Source organism: Dermacentor andersoni, chromosome 3 (assembly GCF_023375885.2).
Source record: "Dermacentor andersoni chromosome 3, qqDerAnde1_hic_scaffold, whole genome shotgun sequence".
In the NCBI taxonomy this organism is placed as follows: domain Eukaryota; kingdom Metazoa; phylum Arthropoda; class Arachnida; order Ixodida; family Ixodidae; genus Dermacentor; species Dermacentor andersoni.
In genome coordinates this window covers 53,612,056-53,628,349 of record NC_092816.1, presented here as the reverse complement: position 1 = coordinate 53,628,349, position 16,294 = coordinate 53,612,056, and the positions used below count along the sequence as shown (strand labels likewise).

General features: G+C 47.6%; 4 protein-coding genes across 5 annotated transcripts in view; 2 read left to right on the top strand and 2 right to left on the bottom strand.

Moving 5' to 3' along the window:
• The window catches only part of LOC126520831 (uncharacterized), a 450,097-nt gene that overhangs the window by 391,599 nt on the left and 42,204 nt on the right, over window positions 1-16,294 (bottom strand). The gene's annotated exons all lie outside the window — the stretch shown is intronic.
• The window catches only part of LOC126520836 (uncharacterized), a 180,371-nt gene that overhangs the window by 127,450 nt on the left and 36,627 nt on the right, over window positions 1-16,294 (top strand). For both annotated transcript variants that reach the window (XR_008609252.2, XM_072287155.1), the window contains 2 exons: window positions 4,581-4,679; window positions 15,032-15,155. Coding sequence is in view for 1 of the 2 variants with exons in the window: in XM_072287155.1 (XP_072143256.1) it covers window positions 4,581-4,679; window positions 15,032-15,155 (223 nt within the window). In the remaining variant the exon portion in view is untranslated. The remainder of the gene's footprint in view (window positions 1-4,580; window positions 4,680-15,031; window positions 15,156-16,294) is intronic.
• Window positions 4,816-7,005, top strand: LOC126520661 (uncharacterized). Its single transcript, XM_050169453.3, has 3 exons — window positions 4,816-5,437; window positions 6,163-6,325; window positions 6,685-7,005. The coding sequence occupies exons 1-3, from the start codon at window positions 5,193-5,195 to the stop codon at window positions 6,988-6,990; spliced, it is 714 nt and encodes a 237-aa protein (XP_050025410.1). The 5' UTR covers window positions 4,816-5,192; the 3' UTR covers window positions 6,991-7,005.
• LOC126520805 (uncharacterized) lies at window positions 6,341-9,087 on the bottom strand. Its single transcript, XM_050169595.3, has 2 exons — window positions 8,032-9,087; window positions 6,341-7,613 (listed from the first exon to the last, which is right to left on the bottom strand). The coding sequence occupies exons 1-2, from the start codon at window positions 8,706-8,708 to the stop codon at window positions 7,034-7,036; spliced, it is 1,257 nt and encodes a 418-aa protein (XP_050025552.1). The 5' UTR covers window positions 8,709-9,087; the 3' UTR covers window positions 6,341-7,033.

Below are 16,294 nucleotides of genomic sequence, written 5' to 3'. Positions count from 1 at the left end.
CCTCGGAATTTTGAAAGTTACAGCTCATAAACGTCTGTCGTGAAACAGAACGCCGACGGTGTATGCGTTTCATGATTTTCTGACAAGGCCACACCTCAGCCACGTCCCAACGCGGCCGGCGTTAGTTTAAGGCGTGCGTCTGATCTGCGTCTTGACGTGGCCGGCGTTAAGGCGGCATGCAAGACCACAGCAGCAGTGTTGCAGCAGCGGGAAAGTCGCAGAAAGAAGCAAAGAAAGCTTCGCTTTAAAAGCATGCGCTGACGGTTTTTTGTTCTTACGACATTGGTTTCTTGACTATCGTTCTCAAAATTCCGACGAATAACGTTGTCAGAATGTAAGACCAGGTATGAGCAACTTTAGTACTAGAATGATGCGACAATATAACTCGCACATGCCGCATGTCGTGCGATATGGCATAAATATACCTAAATATGTACGGAAGCTTGTGCTCGAGGTCGGCGCATGGCCAACGCCGGATTTTCGGCGTAACGGGGCCCTAAAGCCATCGCTGTAAAAGAGAGCGCTTGAAAGAAAGGCGACTTCGCGCTCGGCTTGTGAACTCCACGCGCCGCGCAAAACTTCAAAACTTGGCTGGGGTGTTCACAGAAACGTATGCTATCCGCTGATTGTTTTTTCAGCGAGCCCTAGGGGAGGCTCAGGAACCCTTTAGGTATGTCCCGGCGTGAATATGTCTCATCATGTTTTTCCAGTACAGCTAGAAGATGCCTTTGGGCTATGAATATAAGATAATACTCCAAGATGAAATCAGACCTGATGATGAACATATGAACCAAATCAATGACAAGGAGGCCACAGTAGGGGTAAGTGAATGCTTTCTGTTAATTCGAATACATTTTCTCAGTTTTCGTCACAAGCTGTTTGGGTATATGTCAACTCTACCAATTTTACGTAAAGTTTACGAATTCGGAGGCACCTAAGCGGGCCCTGATCCACTTACATTTTTACAGAAGTGGAGAAAAGCATTGGAAGTAAAAATAGGCTATTTAATAAACACTTTTTCACGAAAAGTACTTCGATGCGTTTCACCAGAAGTGGATTTATTGGCAATCAAACGCGGCGTTCGCGGTGCTTCCGCTCCTCCTTCAATGCCTTTCACTGCCAAGGTTACGACAGAGCGGGGCGTGCTCACAAGGCACCGCTGTCTATATGTCACCATGGCGCGCAGTTCACGTTTGAATTTGGATGTTAATGTAGACGCCACTGCCCCCGATTTTGGTGCCTGCGACGCGCCAAACGTAAGCCAAACGCGGTTGTCATGAGCGAGCAGCACAGCGCTGAGCCAGTGGACTCGTCGGGGCACCCCGCCGTATCTGCGCTACGTAGCAGACCGCAGCTACATGCAGATGTAGTGCATATTGCGCAGCGTTTGCTTTGTGCCCGACAGGGCCTGCGTGAGTCCTCGCGCTCATACGATCCAGTCAGACCATGCTGTGCGGTGCGGACCGGCTTTGTCGTCCGCCTGCGTAACTGGCGAATAGTAGCCACATGCAACAAGTACATTGTAACACGAAATTGTTTTACGCCGGGGTACTTCCTGTAACGGATGCCACATATATTGCCCATGGTCTACAAAGGTCGTCGCGTATTTTCCATTCTAAAGTAGTCCAGTCATACTTTGCAAGCACTAAAATCTTTCAGAAATCATTTTTTTTTCCACTTACGAGCGAAGAATGGAATCATTTAGCAGAACGTATTGTTGAATGCACATCTTGTGTTTCATTTGAAAATATGTTGAAAAAGCATCTTTTGTAATCCTTCTCCTGCTTGGGCAGCATTGCTGCCTGCAGTATTGTGTAAATAATTAAACAATGGATGTAACGCTGGCGCTCAGGAGTAAAATAGCTTGCTTGTTGCAGCACTGTGGAAGCTGCACAAATTCTTAGTTGATTGGAACGCCGAGTGCCCATCGAGATGTGCTCATGCGCACCACCGTGTCTGCGCAGCGTCTGCTTACAGTATGATAAATGGCAATGTAACAATGATATGCAACGAGCGAAAAATACGAGATATGAGGTTGAAAATAGCTGCGTGTTTTGATGATAAAGTGAGTACAAAATGAAATTTATTTTAGAAGTGAGCTAACCATGCGTATTATATAGCTTGTATAAAATGGCACCCAAAATTCTAACGCTGTCAGATATTGGTAGGATATGATTACTTAATGATACACCTGTAGTAGGCGGAACTGTTGTTTGAAGGTTATGAAACAAAACATGTTTTTGATGGACTGTTTCGAAGATAATTTGGTGCTTTAGTGAGCACCACCTGTCGATATTGCCAAGTTGAGTGTTACGCTGATCTTGCATTACTGCCAATCACTTGTGAGATGAATAAATGGTTGTGTCATCAGCATACAAGAGGAACTTGTGACTGGTAAGCACATCGGGTCGATTGTTTAGGAACACCAAAGTTGATAAAGTTAGCTGATGAAAGCTGACCGTTGCCATGTACAACTTGAGACCGATTAGTTAGCTAGCCATGAAGGACCAGTGATGCCGTAGGTCACTGTAGGTTATACAAAAGAATAGAATGGTTCAGAGTACCGAATGCTGTATTTCGTTCAATGAAAAAAAGCGCGGACAAGAGCTTGTCAGCCTAATATCAAAACCTTAAACAAGCCTAATATGAAGCTTGTTGGAGGGTCCAGCTCAAGTGTTTACATGGAAAATGATTCAGCTTTTCGGCTTAGATACGTAGGTTTATTGGTTGCTTATACGTATATTTAAATATCTTGTTGCGAGATTTTGTGAATACATGCAGTGAACTTTGTTTCCAGTGACACCTTTTTGCTTTTTATCAATCTTTATCTTCGCATTTGTGTATTCCATTGTACTTCGAATTTCTAATGTATATGTTGCAGAACTGATGATTTTTATATGTGATCTCTATGGCGACTACGATTTCGGTGCAATTACAATACGCAACCGGTGACAGCTGCTCCTGCGCAGTACATTGGAATGAAGGACAGCGTCACTGAGATATTTTCCTGGCCGTTGCATAGGTACAAAAATGTAAACAAGGCTTTCAAATGACAAAGTATCATTAACATATTTGTCCTCAACTTGTTTATTTCACGGCCTTTACATTTATCATATCAGTGACATGCACTGCTTTGCTTGTTTCGCACTGATATAGTTCTAATTTCTTAATAAATAGACAAACAACATGGAATCATTGATATCAGGTATTTTTGGCACAATCTTTAGGACATAAGAATACATTCTTTTATGAAAAAGTACATATTTTACTTGTCTTGACAGTGCGTAGCGATCATAATTTGTTTGCAGCATCTTTGGCAATGGCAATGCAGTTATTATTCATGTATTTGATCCCTCGACAGGTGCTGTAGAAAGGCCAAACTCGAAACGACGAAAAAGTCGTTGCGCGATGAGGGGGCCTCTCTCCGCTCTGGCGAGCGTGAGTAGCGCCGCGCGGGAGTCCGTGATTACGGCGACCGACGGGGGGAGGCGCTCGATAAGCAGATCTGCAGCCAGATTAAGGGCGGCGAGTTCGGCAAGGGTTGAGGAACAGCCGCGGCACGCCCTATGGAGCGAAAGTTCACGAATCACACATGCCGCGGATGAGGAGCCGTCATTAAGAACGGAGCCGTCGGTAAAAACTAGCACGCGGCCCGAAGGTCGCTCATCAAAGGTGGCTGCGATCTCCTCTGCAGAATCGCGCAAGTGGGTGTGCTCCGCTTGCTTTTCACTCCGGGTACTGTCGTGCGGATGTGAAGCTAGGGAAGGGGCGGGAGCCAGCCACAGGCGGGGGGAATTTGCCCAAAAGTCCGTGGCTCGCCGTCCCATACCGGAGTGGGGGAGAGAGTGAAATCGCGTGACTAGCTTTTGCCCCTGGGGCGTGCGTTGAAGGCGCTCGACATGGTTTAGGGCGCGTCTTTCTGCTCTGAGTGAGAGGGGGAAGTCTTTGGCTTCAGCCAGAGTGGGACCTACTGGCGAAGTGCACGGGAGGCCATAAATCTGGCGGATGACGGTTTTGTGCTGCAGGTCGAGTGACCGCCACAGAGCAGGTTTGAGACACGTCGAGGGGAGACCGTACAGGATTCTCGAGGACGGGACAGCATTGTACACTCTGAGAGCAAGTTGTGGAGAGCAGCCGCGGCCTCGAGCTAGGAGTGAACGCGCGGCACTGGCAACTTTGGTGGCGCTCTTGCGGAGGGCGATCACAGCCGGCCTGAAGCTAAGGCGGTGGTCTATAAGGACGCCAAGGTACCGAACTCTGCGAGCCCACGGGAGAGAAACGACACGTAGGCTGAGACGAGGAACCTCGAAGCGCGCTTTAAGACGAGGGTGTACGGCCAACGCCAGATTTTCAGCGTAACGAGGCCCTAAAGCTACCACTGTAGAAGAGAGCGCTTGAGAGAAAAGCGACTTCGCGCTCCGCTTGTGAACTCGACCCGCCATGCAAAACTGCAAAACACGGCTGAGGTATTCACAGAAACGTATGCTATCCGCTGATTGTTTTTTCACCGAAACCGAGGGGCGGCTCGGGAACCCTTTAGGTATGTCCCGGCTTGAATATGTCTCACCATGTTTTTCCAGATGGTTCTTGGCTACGAGTTCAAGGTTACCCTCCAGGAGGAAATACGACCAGATGACGAGCATTTGAAGCAAATAAATGACAATGAAGCCACCCAAGGGGTAAGTGAATGCTTTCTGTTAATTCGAATACACTTTCTCAGTTTTTGTCACAAGCTGTTAGTGTATGTCTACTCTAACAATTTTACGTAAAGTTTACGAATTCGGAGGCACCTAAGTGGGCCCTGATCCACTTATACCCCTGTCACACGAGCACTTTAAAGGCATTTGAAGAAAAAGACATCTCACACAAAGGAGTTGCATCCGCAGACACACGCCAAAGTTTAATCTCTTTTTCAGAAGCGGTCTTTTCCGAAACCGGAGATCACCGATCTCTTTTACGGCTGGAAAGGCGTAGCCTCCAACGCAGTGGGCACCAGTAATTATCATGCAATAAAGAAACGAAGCAAAAGTGCATTTTTATTTCAAGTGTACACATCACAAAAAAGGGTTTTGTCTTTCGTTGAACCTTAAGTAGGCGCAGTTTTGCACTTTTTGCACGGCACTCTCGTAAGCAGTTCGAAAATATCACGTGACGCTAACAGACGATGCAAATTCGCGCCATTTTCTGCGACCATGGCTACGGCGAGCGGTACCGACGAACAGCCTCCGGCACGCCAAAGAAAACCGCGGGTACAGTGGTCGGAGAGAGACACCTGGGCGTTAATCAAGTTATGGGAAGACAACCTGCCCTCGCTGCGTGCGCAGAAGCACAACGGAGGCGTTTACGATGGCATTGCACAAGCATTGACGAGCATGGGTGTACCTCGCACAAAGGCGCAAGTGCACAGCAAGATAGAGAACCTGGGACAGACCTACAGGTAAGACAAAGCACAGCAGTAAGCTGTGAGCGCTAAATTTACCTTGAAGCGGCTTCAGGCTGTGGTCGCAAGCTGCAAGCTCTCGTTTGTGGTGTCGCGACCTCAGCATCGAACGTTGTTTCCGTAGTAGGCAGCGACGGAACCCTAATCTAGCGGACGGAGCCGTAGTAACGAAGGTTTTAAGGCAGAGACCCTTCATTTCAGCTAGCGTCGAATTTTGCAGGGCTGAACTGCGCCCTGCACACACGAAAGTCGACGACGCGCTAAAGGCTGTTTCTGCAATTCCTTTACAGTGCGAGTCGGTCTGAGTAAACGCAAATTCGCCTTCACATGCGGCGAAGAATGACAACCCGCGCAGGTCGTCAATAGCATGATTTCGTTCGTCACAAGATAACGGGAACCTTAACTTATGGACAGGCGCATTTCACATTATATTGTACGCCTTCTCACGGCAACATATAATACGAAGCAGGAAGTCGTCTGCATGTTTTCATTTCTGCAGATGTGACTACGGTTTGCATTTTTCTCGGACCATGCGCAAGCGTTGTTCTCAGACAAGAAAACATGAGAAACTTTAAATTTTTTCGAGTAAAAAGGGTTACCTTCGCTTCTCAGGCTTTCTGTACCATCAAGTCGCGTTTGTATCTATCGGCAAACGTTTTGCTCTGTGTATATCTTTACATTTTGAGTATATAAAATTTTAGTTCTTTCGTTTTCTTATCCAGGAGCTGCCTGAAACACATGACAACAGGGTCATCACCGCCGAGCTGGCCATTCTTCTCCGAAGTCCATAGGTTTCTAGGATCCCTGCCTGTTCACGATACATCTTTAATGGAAGAGGCTGGGTGCAGCGAGAGCACAACAAGCAGCACTGCCTCCGTCGAAGAAGTAAGAAATGCATAGTGGAGACTATATATGCTTTATTACAGTCAACTAAATTTCAAGACATAATGTAGCATCAGCTGTGCTGCCAAGCCCATAATCTGCACAACCCTGCAGTGTAGCGGACTGCTCTTGTTAATACTGTGGTTCATTTCTGCTTGTGCTCACGCGCTGTTCATTTTGCAAGCTTGGCAGTGCGCTGTTTGGAGAATAAAAAAAATGCAGACTCTAAAATAAAAAAACGTGAATACATACACGCAAGGAGAGGCAGCTCTCTTGCAAGTAAAAACCCTGAACTAATTGTTTACCGCTTCACACATCAACTAATGTGGTCAATGTATTTCGGATCCCTTCTTCAAACGCAGCTGATCTTCGACATGCTTGATTCCGGCTCTGCTTCTTGTGAAGACGTCGCCGAAGATTGTTCACCTTCCGAGTCGCCAGTACAACAGGTTGAATCCAGGAACCTCGCAAGTGGCAGTTCCGAATGTGCCCGCAGGAAGAGAAGGCAACCGGCTGGCGACTTTCAAGAAAGGATGCTTGAGGAGCAGCGACGGCAGAGAGAGCAGTTTGCTGATGCGCACAAAATGGAAATGGATCTCCGTAAAGAGGGGCTCAAGTTGCAAGAGAAACTTGTAGATGCAATGTTGAAGTTTTTTAGTAAAAACTGACATGGTGTTCCACAATTGTTGCTGATTCTTGGGACTCTTGCGTTCAGTTCCTTCGCTTGTAATATTCCACAAGTGCTGTCCTGATGGCGGATGCATTTCCAATTTCAGCTTCTGTTCTGCGTGATGGCTGTGGAAATGTAGCATTGGACTGCTGCACCTCACTTAACCACTGTGGGTGGACACTGTCGTTGAAGTGCTCGCAAATGTTATTGAGCACGCAGCATGCTCGTATAGCCAAACGGGCATTGCCAACAGAACACTCCATTCTTTTCGCAATGAAACGGAACCGGGCCTTTAGCCTTCCGAATGCGTTTTCAACTATCCTCCTTGCTCCAGATAAATGACAGTTGAAATTCCTTTCAGCTTCACTGATGACAGTTCGGTGTCCAAATGGCTTCATGAGGTTTGGGGTTAGTGGAAATGCTTGATCGCATAATATTATCGGTGGGACTGCTGTGGTACCCACTGCGGCAACAGGTGCTTTGAAAAGGGGACTGTTGACAATCTTCGACAGCCGTGAAACACCAAACACATGTGCGTCGTGGCAGCGTCCTGGGGCACCGACATTGCAGTATCTGAATCGATACTTGTGGTCGACCAATGCTAGTAGGATAATACTGTGCCTGCAAGAAAAAACAAAGTGCAAAGTGAATAAAGGTTAGTGCAGCATGGCACTGCTGAGTTCACTGCCTTTAGTTACTGTGATGCGATTTTACAGTTTGCTTTTATTAATAGCTGTGAGTGCAGCTCGGATTACATTATTTCACATAATGCCACAACCGGTCGCTGTTAGCGTACTCTACATCGTATAGGAGTTGCAGTCCTGCGGAGAACTCTTTTCGTCGTCGCATTAAAATTGTCGCTGCTAAACACTGCAAGACTGCGAACCAAATTACGCGTTTTCTTAAGAGCTGCTGGTAAAATTGAATAACATTTTACTTAGCAATAAAATATGGGTCAGTCAGTTACTTTTTTTTACTACTATAAAAATGGGCCCAAACAGAACACTTACATGAAATAAGTTAAATCGTGGCCACTTACCAACCCTTGTAGTTGTAGTAGTCGGTGGCGTACTTCTTTGGAGGCGAAATAGGGAAATGGCAGCCATCAAGGGCACCGACAGCTTGAGGGAAATCGCACACGGCTTCGAACTCTTGGATGTGCCTAGGCATTTCCTCTTCAGTAATCATTCTGATCCAGTCACTTTCGAGCACAGAGACAACAGCTGCGCAAAACTCTCTGTAAATGACGTTGACGGATGAGCGCCCAACGCCGAAGAGGTTTGCCACAGTTCTATCTTCGGCAGAAGAGCACAATTTGTAGAGGCCAATGGCGACACGCTTTTCCGCAGTGATCGGGTCACGCATGTTGGTAACTTGTTTTTCGAGCACATGGCGCAGACTTTCCACGAGAAACCGGAACGTTGAGGGGTTCACTCGAAACGACTGCTTGAAGTTGTGGCCACCGAGGTGAGGCACAGTCTCCTCGAACCACTTTTCGTGGCGGATGAAAGCCCACGTCGATCGGTTGCAGACTCTCGTGGGAAGCGCCAAGGCATAAAATGTACACCCGTTGAGTAGCAACTGCCGCTTAATACGGTCTTTGACTGCCTTTGCGGCGTCTGCTTCGCTCTCTGCAGCAAGAATCCTTGCCAAAATGCATGCTATTTCGACTTTTTCCTTCGTGTCCGTGCAGTCCCCCATATTCTCGACCTCCATGTTGACTCCGATGTAAACAGTGGCCCAAGGTTGCTAGACGAACATGTAAAATTTGCTACTTCTGCGAAGACTCTTGAAGCTACCTTATTAAATCTTCTTTAATTTAACCTTTTCGAATAAACTGTATCTAAATTCACTAAAACAAGCATATTATAGTACGTTTCTAATTTCTATATTGAAATACGTTGGTTTATTCTAACTGGTTTTGTTTCAGAATCTAGCGCCATGCTTTCCATAGCGTGTTCGGAAGGAAACGATAAAAGGAGATCGCCCGCGCCGTGTGTCTGCAGCGCAACTCCTTTTAATTAGAGGTCTTTCAACTCGGTAAAGGACCGCTTAGGTAAAAGAGTTTTTGCGTGCTTGTGTGACAGAGGTATTACATGTTTATAGAAGTGGAGAAAAGCATTGGAAGTTAAAATAGGCTATTTAAGGGGGGATATGGGGATCAAAGCTAACTTTTTTATTTATGAGCCGATTTTGATGAAATTTTGCACAGATGTTAATAATATCACATAAACAAAACTGTGTAAATATGGTGAAAATATGGCTGCAATATCTGAAGTACTTTTTTGTTTACAAAATTGTTCTGCTTTCATTTTTGCAAAATGCCTGCACACCTGTATATTGATGCTAGGAGTTCAAACAAACATTGATAGCACTCCTATATGTATCCTACACACCGTGACATTCCTGTAATTTTTTTAGCCTAACAGAATTTTTTTATATTTTCATTCTTTGGCAGCTACTTCAGTTGCACGAAAATCTCGACTGTGAAAACAAAAGATAAATTATTGAAGCAACTATTTTGAAAACAAAACATGTCACTGTGTGCAGTGGTGCACAATGAGTGTAACAAAACAAACGGTGTAAAAATATTCATAACGGTGGCTGAGACATTGGCTTTGCAAGTTGACCTTGGTGGTAGAAGAAAGTTATGAGGAAAAGGTGTCCGAAGTTTTGGGACATGTTTTTTCGACTAGAAACCATCGGCCCTGCAGGTACAGGTGTCAGGTTGATCTCTTGGCTTCTTGGATCTTTTATGCTTGCTTTCATGTGCTTTTTGTGCCCTCTTCTTGCGCAAGGCATCTTTCTCAGCCGCTCAACTAGCTTGAGTCCGTCGCCACCGAGCATGCTCCTCCCGCCGTAAACCCTATCTTCCGTTCGGTTGCCGGCACAGAACGAAGTGACGCGCGAACAGTGGCGCGCGTCACTGTTCAACACCTCCGACAAGATGACTTGTGACTCAAGATGCGACTGCATGGTGCGACCGTTGCTGATGCACGGTTCGTCTTCACGGCCGGCAGACGCACGCGCTTGGACCGCACTTTCGTCGTTCATCTCGGTGACGACGGTGGCACAATCGGGGTACGTCGCGGAGCATTTACAGGGCGTTGCAGGCTCGGAAGCATCGGAAAAGGCCGTTATAAGTTCGGTATCATCACCACTGGAACTCAAGGCTGTAACAGCTTGCGAATTACCCGGCAATGCGTCGACAGTCTAAGCTTGCGCGCGGGCGCATCTTTGCTAGGACTACTTATCCTTCGGATGTTCGGCGAATTGCGCTTGCGGCTGCCGAAGCGGTGCTTGGTCGCGTATCTCGTCGTCCACGTCCGCCCAGTCATGCTCGAAACCACAAAATGAACATAGAAAACTCAAATCCGAATAAAGCGATGAAGCGGCGGCGTACCTGGAATATCCAACACGTAAACAAAGGTGTAGCAGCCAGCGCGCGAAGAAACGGGAGAAGCAGACGCCGCAGCAGCTCGCCTCCAGACCCGGCCAATGGGCGTCTTGCGCTGGAGCTTGACATATAGTAGCGGCGCCTGGTGGCGGCACGGGAAACGACATCTGGGTCGTACCAGCTTGGGTCGTATTGAGCCCTGGCTGTGGCGAAGCACGTTTCTAGGCCGAGTTTTGCGTCGATTCGCACTTTTTTCTGCCCTGCTGCGAGTGCGAGAAGGCTCGTCACTTCTCACAGACCACGTCGACCACGCTGCGAGCTGGTCGCAGCCTATAGTTTAACGAAAACGGACTCTCCGTGTGCCGTGGGACGTAATGCTGGAAGCAGAAGGAATCGGCGACGCCGATCCGGAGAGACCTAGCTCAGCATCGAAAAAGCGTCACCGTCGATACTGATGCGTCGTGGGCTCCCATGACCAAGAAGGCCTGAATCCCAACATCCGATTCTATCGTTTCCCTTCAAGGCCTCACGAAGCGGAGCGTCGGGCGCGCTGTATAACTGCAGTTCGTCGCGCTGGGTAAGCGAAACTTCGCGCCATGCTGACTGCTTCACCTGTCTTGAAGCTTGCTTGATTATAGATCTGCGTTCTAAAATTCGGTCTTTTGCACCTACAGTCCCGACGGCAGACCGATATAGCAGCAGGCATGGCTGGTGATTCAGGATTCGAAACCCGGCCACAGCGACAATTAATAAATCGACCGGTGCGAAGTGGTCAAGTGCCCAGGTTTGTGCAAATGACCACAAATGGCCGGGCTGATTCGGTGACAATTCACTACCCCACTACGAGCAGCACAGGTTAGAGAGTTAAATGTGCTCATACTTGACCTCAAGCCAGCATGTTGAGGCAGCGCAGCAAGGTAGTATTGATTACAGCAGATCGATTTTCGAGCGTTGCCATTAAAAGCTACATCAAGCGAGCAGCGCATGAGCTCGCGCTGCAGCGCGATTCGCACGTACGTGCGAGCTCATATGCATAGCATCAGTTATTAGCAGTTACTAAAAGGGACAGATGGCCGCTAGTACAACGCAGTCATGCAGTCAACAGCGGCATGCAGTCAACAAAGATTGCAGGAGACCCGCTGTTTCGCGGCATGTCGAAAGACGGCTGCCGTCGCGGCGCGTACGATCGTGCGCTCGAGCAGTTTGTACATCGCGGCATGCTGAAAGACCGCTGCCGTCGCGGCGCGTACCGTCGTGTGCTCGAGCAGTTCCGTACACATGATGTCTGCTTATCGCTGCTGTGGATTCATTTATAGCAAGCATTTCCTCGCGTTTGTGCGCCTGAATCTAGCAGCGTGCAAGCCTTACCTGAAGTTCCACTTCGTACGCGACTCGCTTGACTTGCGATTGACACCGCGCTAAAAATTCGCCGCTTAATTCTTGAACGGCATACACGTATTCGGCACTGCATAATTTCTTGCCTTTACGCAACGTGCCACTCCTGAAAAAATCTTCGGGGCCCGCCCGATATTCGCTGCAGGCCGTGACAGAACACAACCGGAAGTGGTGGGTCCATATTGTAAACGTGCTTTCCGAAGCAGACGACCGAGCTTGGTACGACCCATTTTAGGACAGAGGGCGCTTTTTAGCACCTTTTTCGCAGCGCCCCCTGGGCAATGCAAGAGCCCCATGGGGTGGCTCATAGAACGCACGTGACGGAGCAAGCCAATCGGCGACCGCGACAAGCAGCTCCGCGACCTTCAGACTTTTTTTTTTTTTATGCTTGTTCTTCTCTCTATCAGGAAATGAAAGAGAGGCGTCAAAAGGCGAAGAGGCGCGCTTTTCAACGGTACCAGCATGGCCGCGCCGCGTACTGCCGTTCCGGAGCTAGGGACGCTTGAAAACCGCGACTTTTCCACCGATTTTCACGAAATTTTCGCTGTATTGCCTTATGTATATATTTATTTATGGTACTTAGCAGTCGTTTTCAGCGGAAATACTTGGAAAACTTATAAAAAAGGGGTCAAAGATTCAATATCTGCAACTTTCTAAAAAGTGATTTTTGGGTCGTTTTTCAAGAGTTCATCCCCGCGTCCCCCCTTAATAAACACTGTCACGAAAAGTACTTCGATGCGTTTCACCGAAGTGGATTTATTGGCAATCAAACGCGGCGTTCGCGGTGCCTCCGCTCCTCCTTCAATGCCTTTCACTGCCAAGGTTACGACAGAGCGGGGCGTGCTCACAGGGCACCGCCTTCTGTATAAAGATGTTGCAAACGTAGCGGTACAATACTCAGATCTGACAAAGAAAAGAATGATAGAGAGGCAAGAGAGACAGTGTCGGTACTTCAAGCCAGTTGTTTCCACGTGTGCATGGCAGCTCGTGTTTGTGTGCTTACAGGAAGTGTCTCGAAGCTGTGCGACGGGCGTACGCTGCTAGCGCGTGTGGGTCGTCTGGCTGGCCAGTGCTTCCGAATCAAGCGTCCTTCCTTTCTTTAGATCACTATCTGTCTATCTCTCTGCCCGCACCGATCACGACGTTTGGCTGCGCGCATCATTTCCCCCTCCGAGACACCGAGTTATTTGTTTCGTTCCGCTTGCTCAGGCGCACGTTTCGTTGCTGCGCCGAACGTTGCGTTGCTCGACGCTCACCGCGTCCGATGCGGGGCGCCTCGTAAGTGATCGCTGCCCCGTAGCCCATTGTCTTACACCCCTTGGCGGGTCGACGGGAACGCTGTCGCGTTCCACTCTTGAAGGCGAAGCTTAAGCGTCCTCCAATTTTTCTTCTCTGCCAGCCAACGTTTTCCCGCCAGGTGAAATACCTGTAAGGTCTTCAAAGCTTTTCACCTGTCTCGAGTAATTTGCCGATAGTCAGTGTCGCTCAACAAACAAAAACACGTAGGAAAAACGCACAAAGACCTGCCATTTTTGTCTGGGTGGTTATCGTGGTGGTTCCCGCACATGGTGTTCACTGCGCATATTCCTTTCTCTGCCTGCACTTTCTGCGTGCCTTCTGCCACCCCGCCGGGCCTCGGCGAGAATAAACCGTGTCACGTGCGCTGCTTACAACTAGCATTTTCGTAGAGAGATGCAGTAGACTCCCGGCGTCGCTTCTTCGGAATAGATGCAGGATGCTCGAGGGAGGCTGTCTTGTTTCTCGCTGTTCAAGATATTGCCATTTTCGAAGATAGACAGCAGCAATCGCTTGTTTCTTTACAGCGAATCTGTTAGCCTCTAGCTGGTCGGAATATCTCGGGGCGCGTCCTCACGGAAGGAAAAAAGAAAACTTCGGTGATTGAAGCGAAAAGTGCCTACATTCTTTGGTGTCACGCATACTACATACAACACAGCATTCAATAAAGAACAAGCACAAAACAACCATCCAAACCACATCATCGATGATAAGGTGCACTTGATAACAATGCGAAGCACTCAGCGCTCCCCGCATGCGTTTCCCGGTAAAGATTACTGTTGTGTAAGATGTCGCGTCGACGGCAGCTTGTGGTGTGGAGAATGACGTCACTAGCCTTTCATATGTAAAAGAACCTGCCTAGCAGCTGATTTCATTGTTGTTTCAGCACCGCTATGGGTAAGCAACGCACAGTTAGGAAGCGAGGTGAACATACAGCAACATATCCATTCTCTAGGCATACGCTATCTATACCTTTAGAAATAATTGTTAGTTGGCTACCTCCTTCTCTTTAAAAAATGTATTAAACATTGTCCTGTGTATATATTTAAATATATTGTGTTTGTGCATGGTGTTCACAGTGAAAAGATAAAAAGGAAATGTTGAAGTGAGAAAATGCGGATGAGGTAGCCGCCGCTGGAGCTTCTAATGAGCATGTCCTCTTATTGTCAGGATTTGCAAAGAGAAAGCGAAAGTGTCAATTAAAAGCAGTGCATATCTCACCGACAATGATGCAGTAAGTTTTTGGCCACAATAAAATCTTAAGTGAAAAGGTACAGGCAACTCAAAGGAAACCTCAAGTGATGTGGGTAACGGAAGTCCGGTAAACACATATCATGGAGGGGGGAGGGGTATGCTACTGTGAAGCCAATGCCTAGAGCCGCGGCCTCTCACTTCGCCCAGGCCGCGTGCACGGTTCTTTCGCACGAAGCGCGGTTGATAGCGCTGCAATAGGGCAGCGCATGAGCGCAGTCTCGTGGTTTTATTTATTATTCAGCGGGATTTCTTTAAACGCCGGAAGGAATCGCCGCGCAGCATGCACGTTGCCACCAAAGATTGGATCGGTCGTTTTCGAGTGCCCTCTACAGTGTAACGAAACGCACCTGGCCTTAAAGTGAATATTAAAAAAAAAATTTGCATATTTGATTTTAGTTCACTAACCAATTAAGCGCAATATAATATATACCTTAAGGAATGCCACATGACGGCAAATCACATGTGGTTGGTTTGATTCAGTTGCGGTTAAACCACTTTTTGAAAATCCTTGAAAGTGAAACACAGCCGAGGAGTTGTCTCAAGCAAGGCTGCTACAGTAGCTGCTGCATAAATACCGATCAGGCGTTCCCATTCACAGTTGGCCACCATGCGATCTCTCCCTACTGCAGCCTTATCGCAGAGCCTCAAATGTATTTCGCGCTGCTCACGTGACGCTCCTCTTCCTCTTTGTCCGCAGTCACTGCTACTGGTGGCTCCACCGGACGAGCTTGCAACGGTCGCCCACCGTCACGTGCGCTGCTGCTGCTGCTGCGGGTCAACACAGTGCGCCTTGGTGACCACACTCGTTCCAGTTTCCTCAGGTAAGCGCGAGTCACGCGCGCTACTCGATGTCGTGGCATTGATGGGCAGGCGTAAAAACGCCGGTGCATGTTCGGGAGACAAAAAAAAAAAAAAAAATCGAATTTGGGAGACTCGCGGTCTAATGAGGGGTACTAGACCTATCATGTGAGGTGTTGTTGCGATTCCTGCGAGGATGTGCCATCTGTACCGCGACACCGGTCCATCTAGGTCCGCACCAGAGAAGCAGGGCCTACAAACCAGAACTAACTAAATAGGCAATTAACCACATAATTAGTCATTAAGCCGTCATCTAAATCGCGAAGTAATTAACTACCTCACTGACCACTTAAATAATTGAATAACTAACTGGCCAATAAACTAATAACGAATTAATTAACTAATTACAAGCTTATGAACCAACTAATAAATGAGTAATTAATTAAGTAGCTAATTAACGAAACACCTGTACATTTCACTAGTTAAATCTAATCGCCTAGCTGACTGCCTAAATAATTAAATACATAATTAAATAACTTACTAAATAACTAACTAATGAAGCGAGCCACCACTTAAAGCTAATCACTTAGCTGACTGACTGATTGAGTCATTCATACGCAGGTACGCATACTCAAAACGTACATCCTATCTCTTAACGCGCTCCTTCTGAGGACGTAATATACACAACTTTTATTTTAGAATTCTAACTCCTGCAGTGCGTCGTCACGCATATTATCAGAACGAAAGCGACACTTGCTAAGCTATCCCCCACTTACAGAATATGTACGCCTGCAAAAAGTTTTACAGTACGGGCGACCGAGTTTGTTTTATCATCATTCGCAGAAGCCAAATTGAATTCCATTGACTCGACATCGCAGTGCAACAGCTGTCTTTGCTACAGATTTCATTATGAAACTGTAGCAGCATGCGTCCCTTTCATCCTGTATTCTGAAACGGATTAATGTGGAGACGATCAAATTGCGTGCCGTTGCCATGGCAGCCATCGGAGAAGCGCGCCTTCTTTTACAGTATTCTGTCATCATTTTCGAGCGATGCCGTTTTGTGCTTTAGTTCCGGCATTTCTGTTACGAATTTCTCACCGAAGTGATCTCGTCACCGAGCCGGCGAACACTGCACGTGACTCGCTGCGGACGTGTCATCT

Excerpts from the sequence above, each read along its gene's own strand:
- LOC126520805 (XM_050169595.3), bottom strand. The coding sequence starts at position 8,708 with ATGGAGGTCGAGAATATGGGGGACTGCACGGACACGAAGGAAAAAGTC. Across the intron at positions 7,614-8,031 it reads TACTACAACTACAAGGGTTG|GCACAGTATTATCCTACTAG; the intron begins GTAAGTGGCCAC and ends TTTTTCTTGCAG.
- LOC126520661 (XM_050169453.3), top strand. The coding sequence starts at position 5,193 with ATGGCTACGGCGAGCGGTACCGACGAACAGCCTCCGGCACGCCAAAGA. Across the intron at positions 5,438-6,162 it reads AACCTGGGACAGACCTACAG|GAGCTGCCTGAAACACATGA; the intron begins GTAAGACAAAGC and ends TTTCTTATCCAG. Across the intron at positions 6,326-6,684 it reads GCACTGCCTCCGTCGAAGAA|CTGATCTTCGACATGCTTGA; the intron begins GTAAGAAATGCA and ends CTTCAAACGCAG.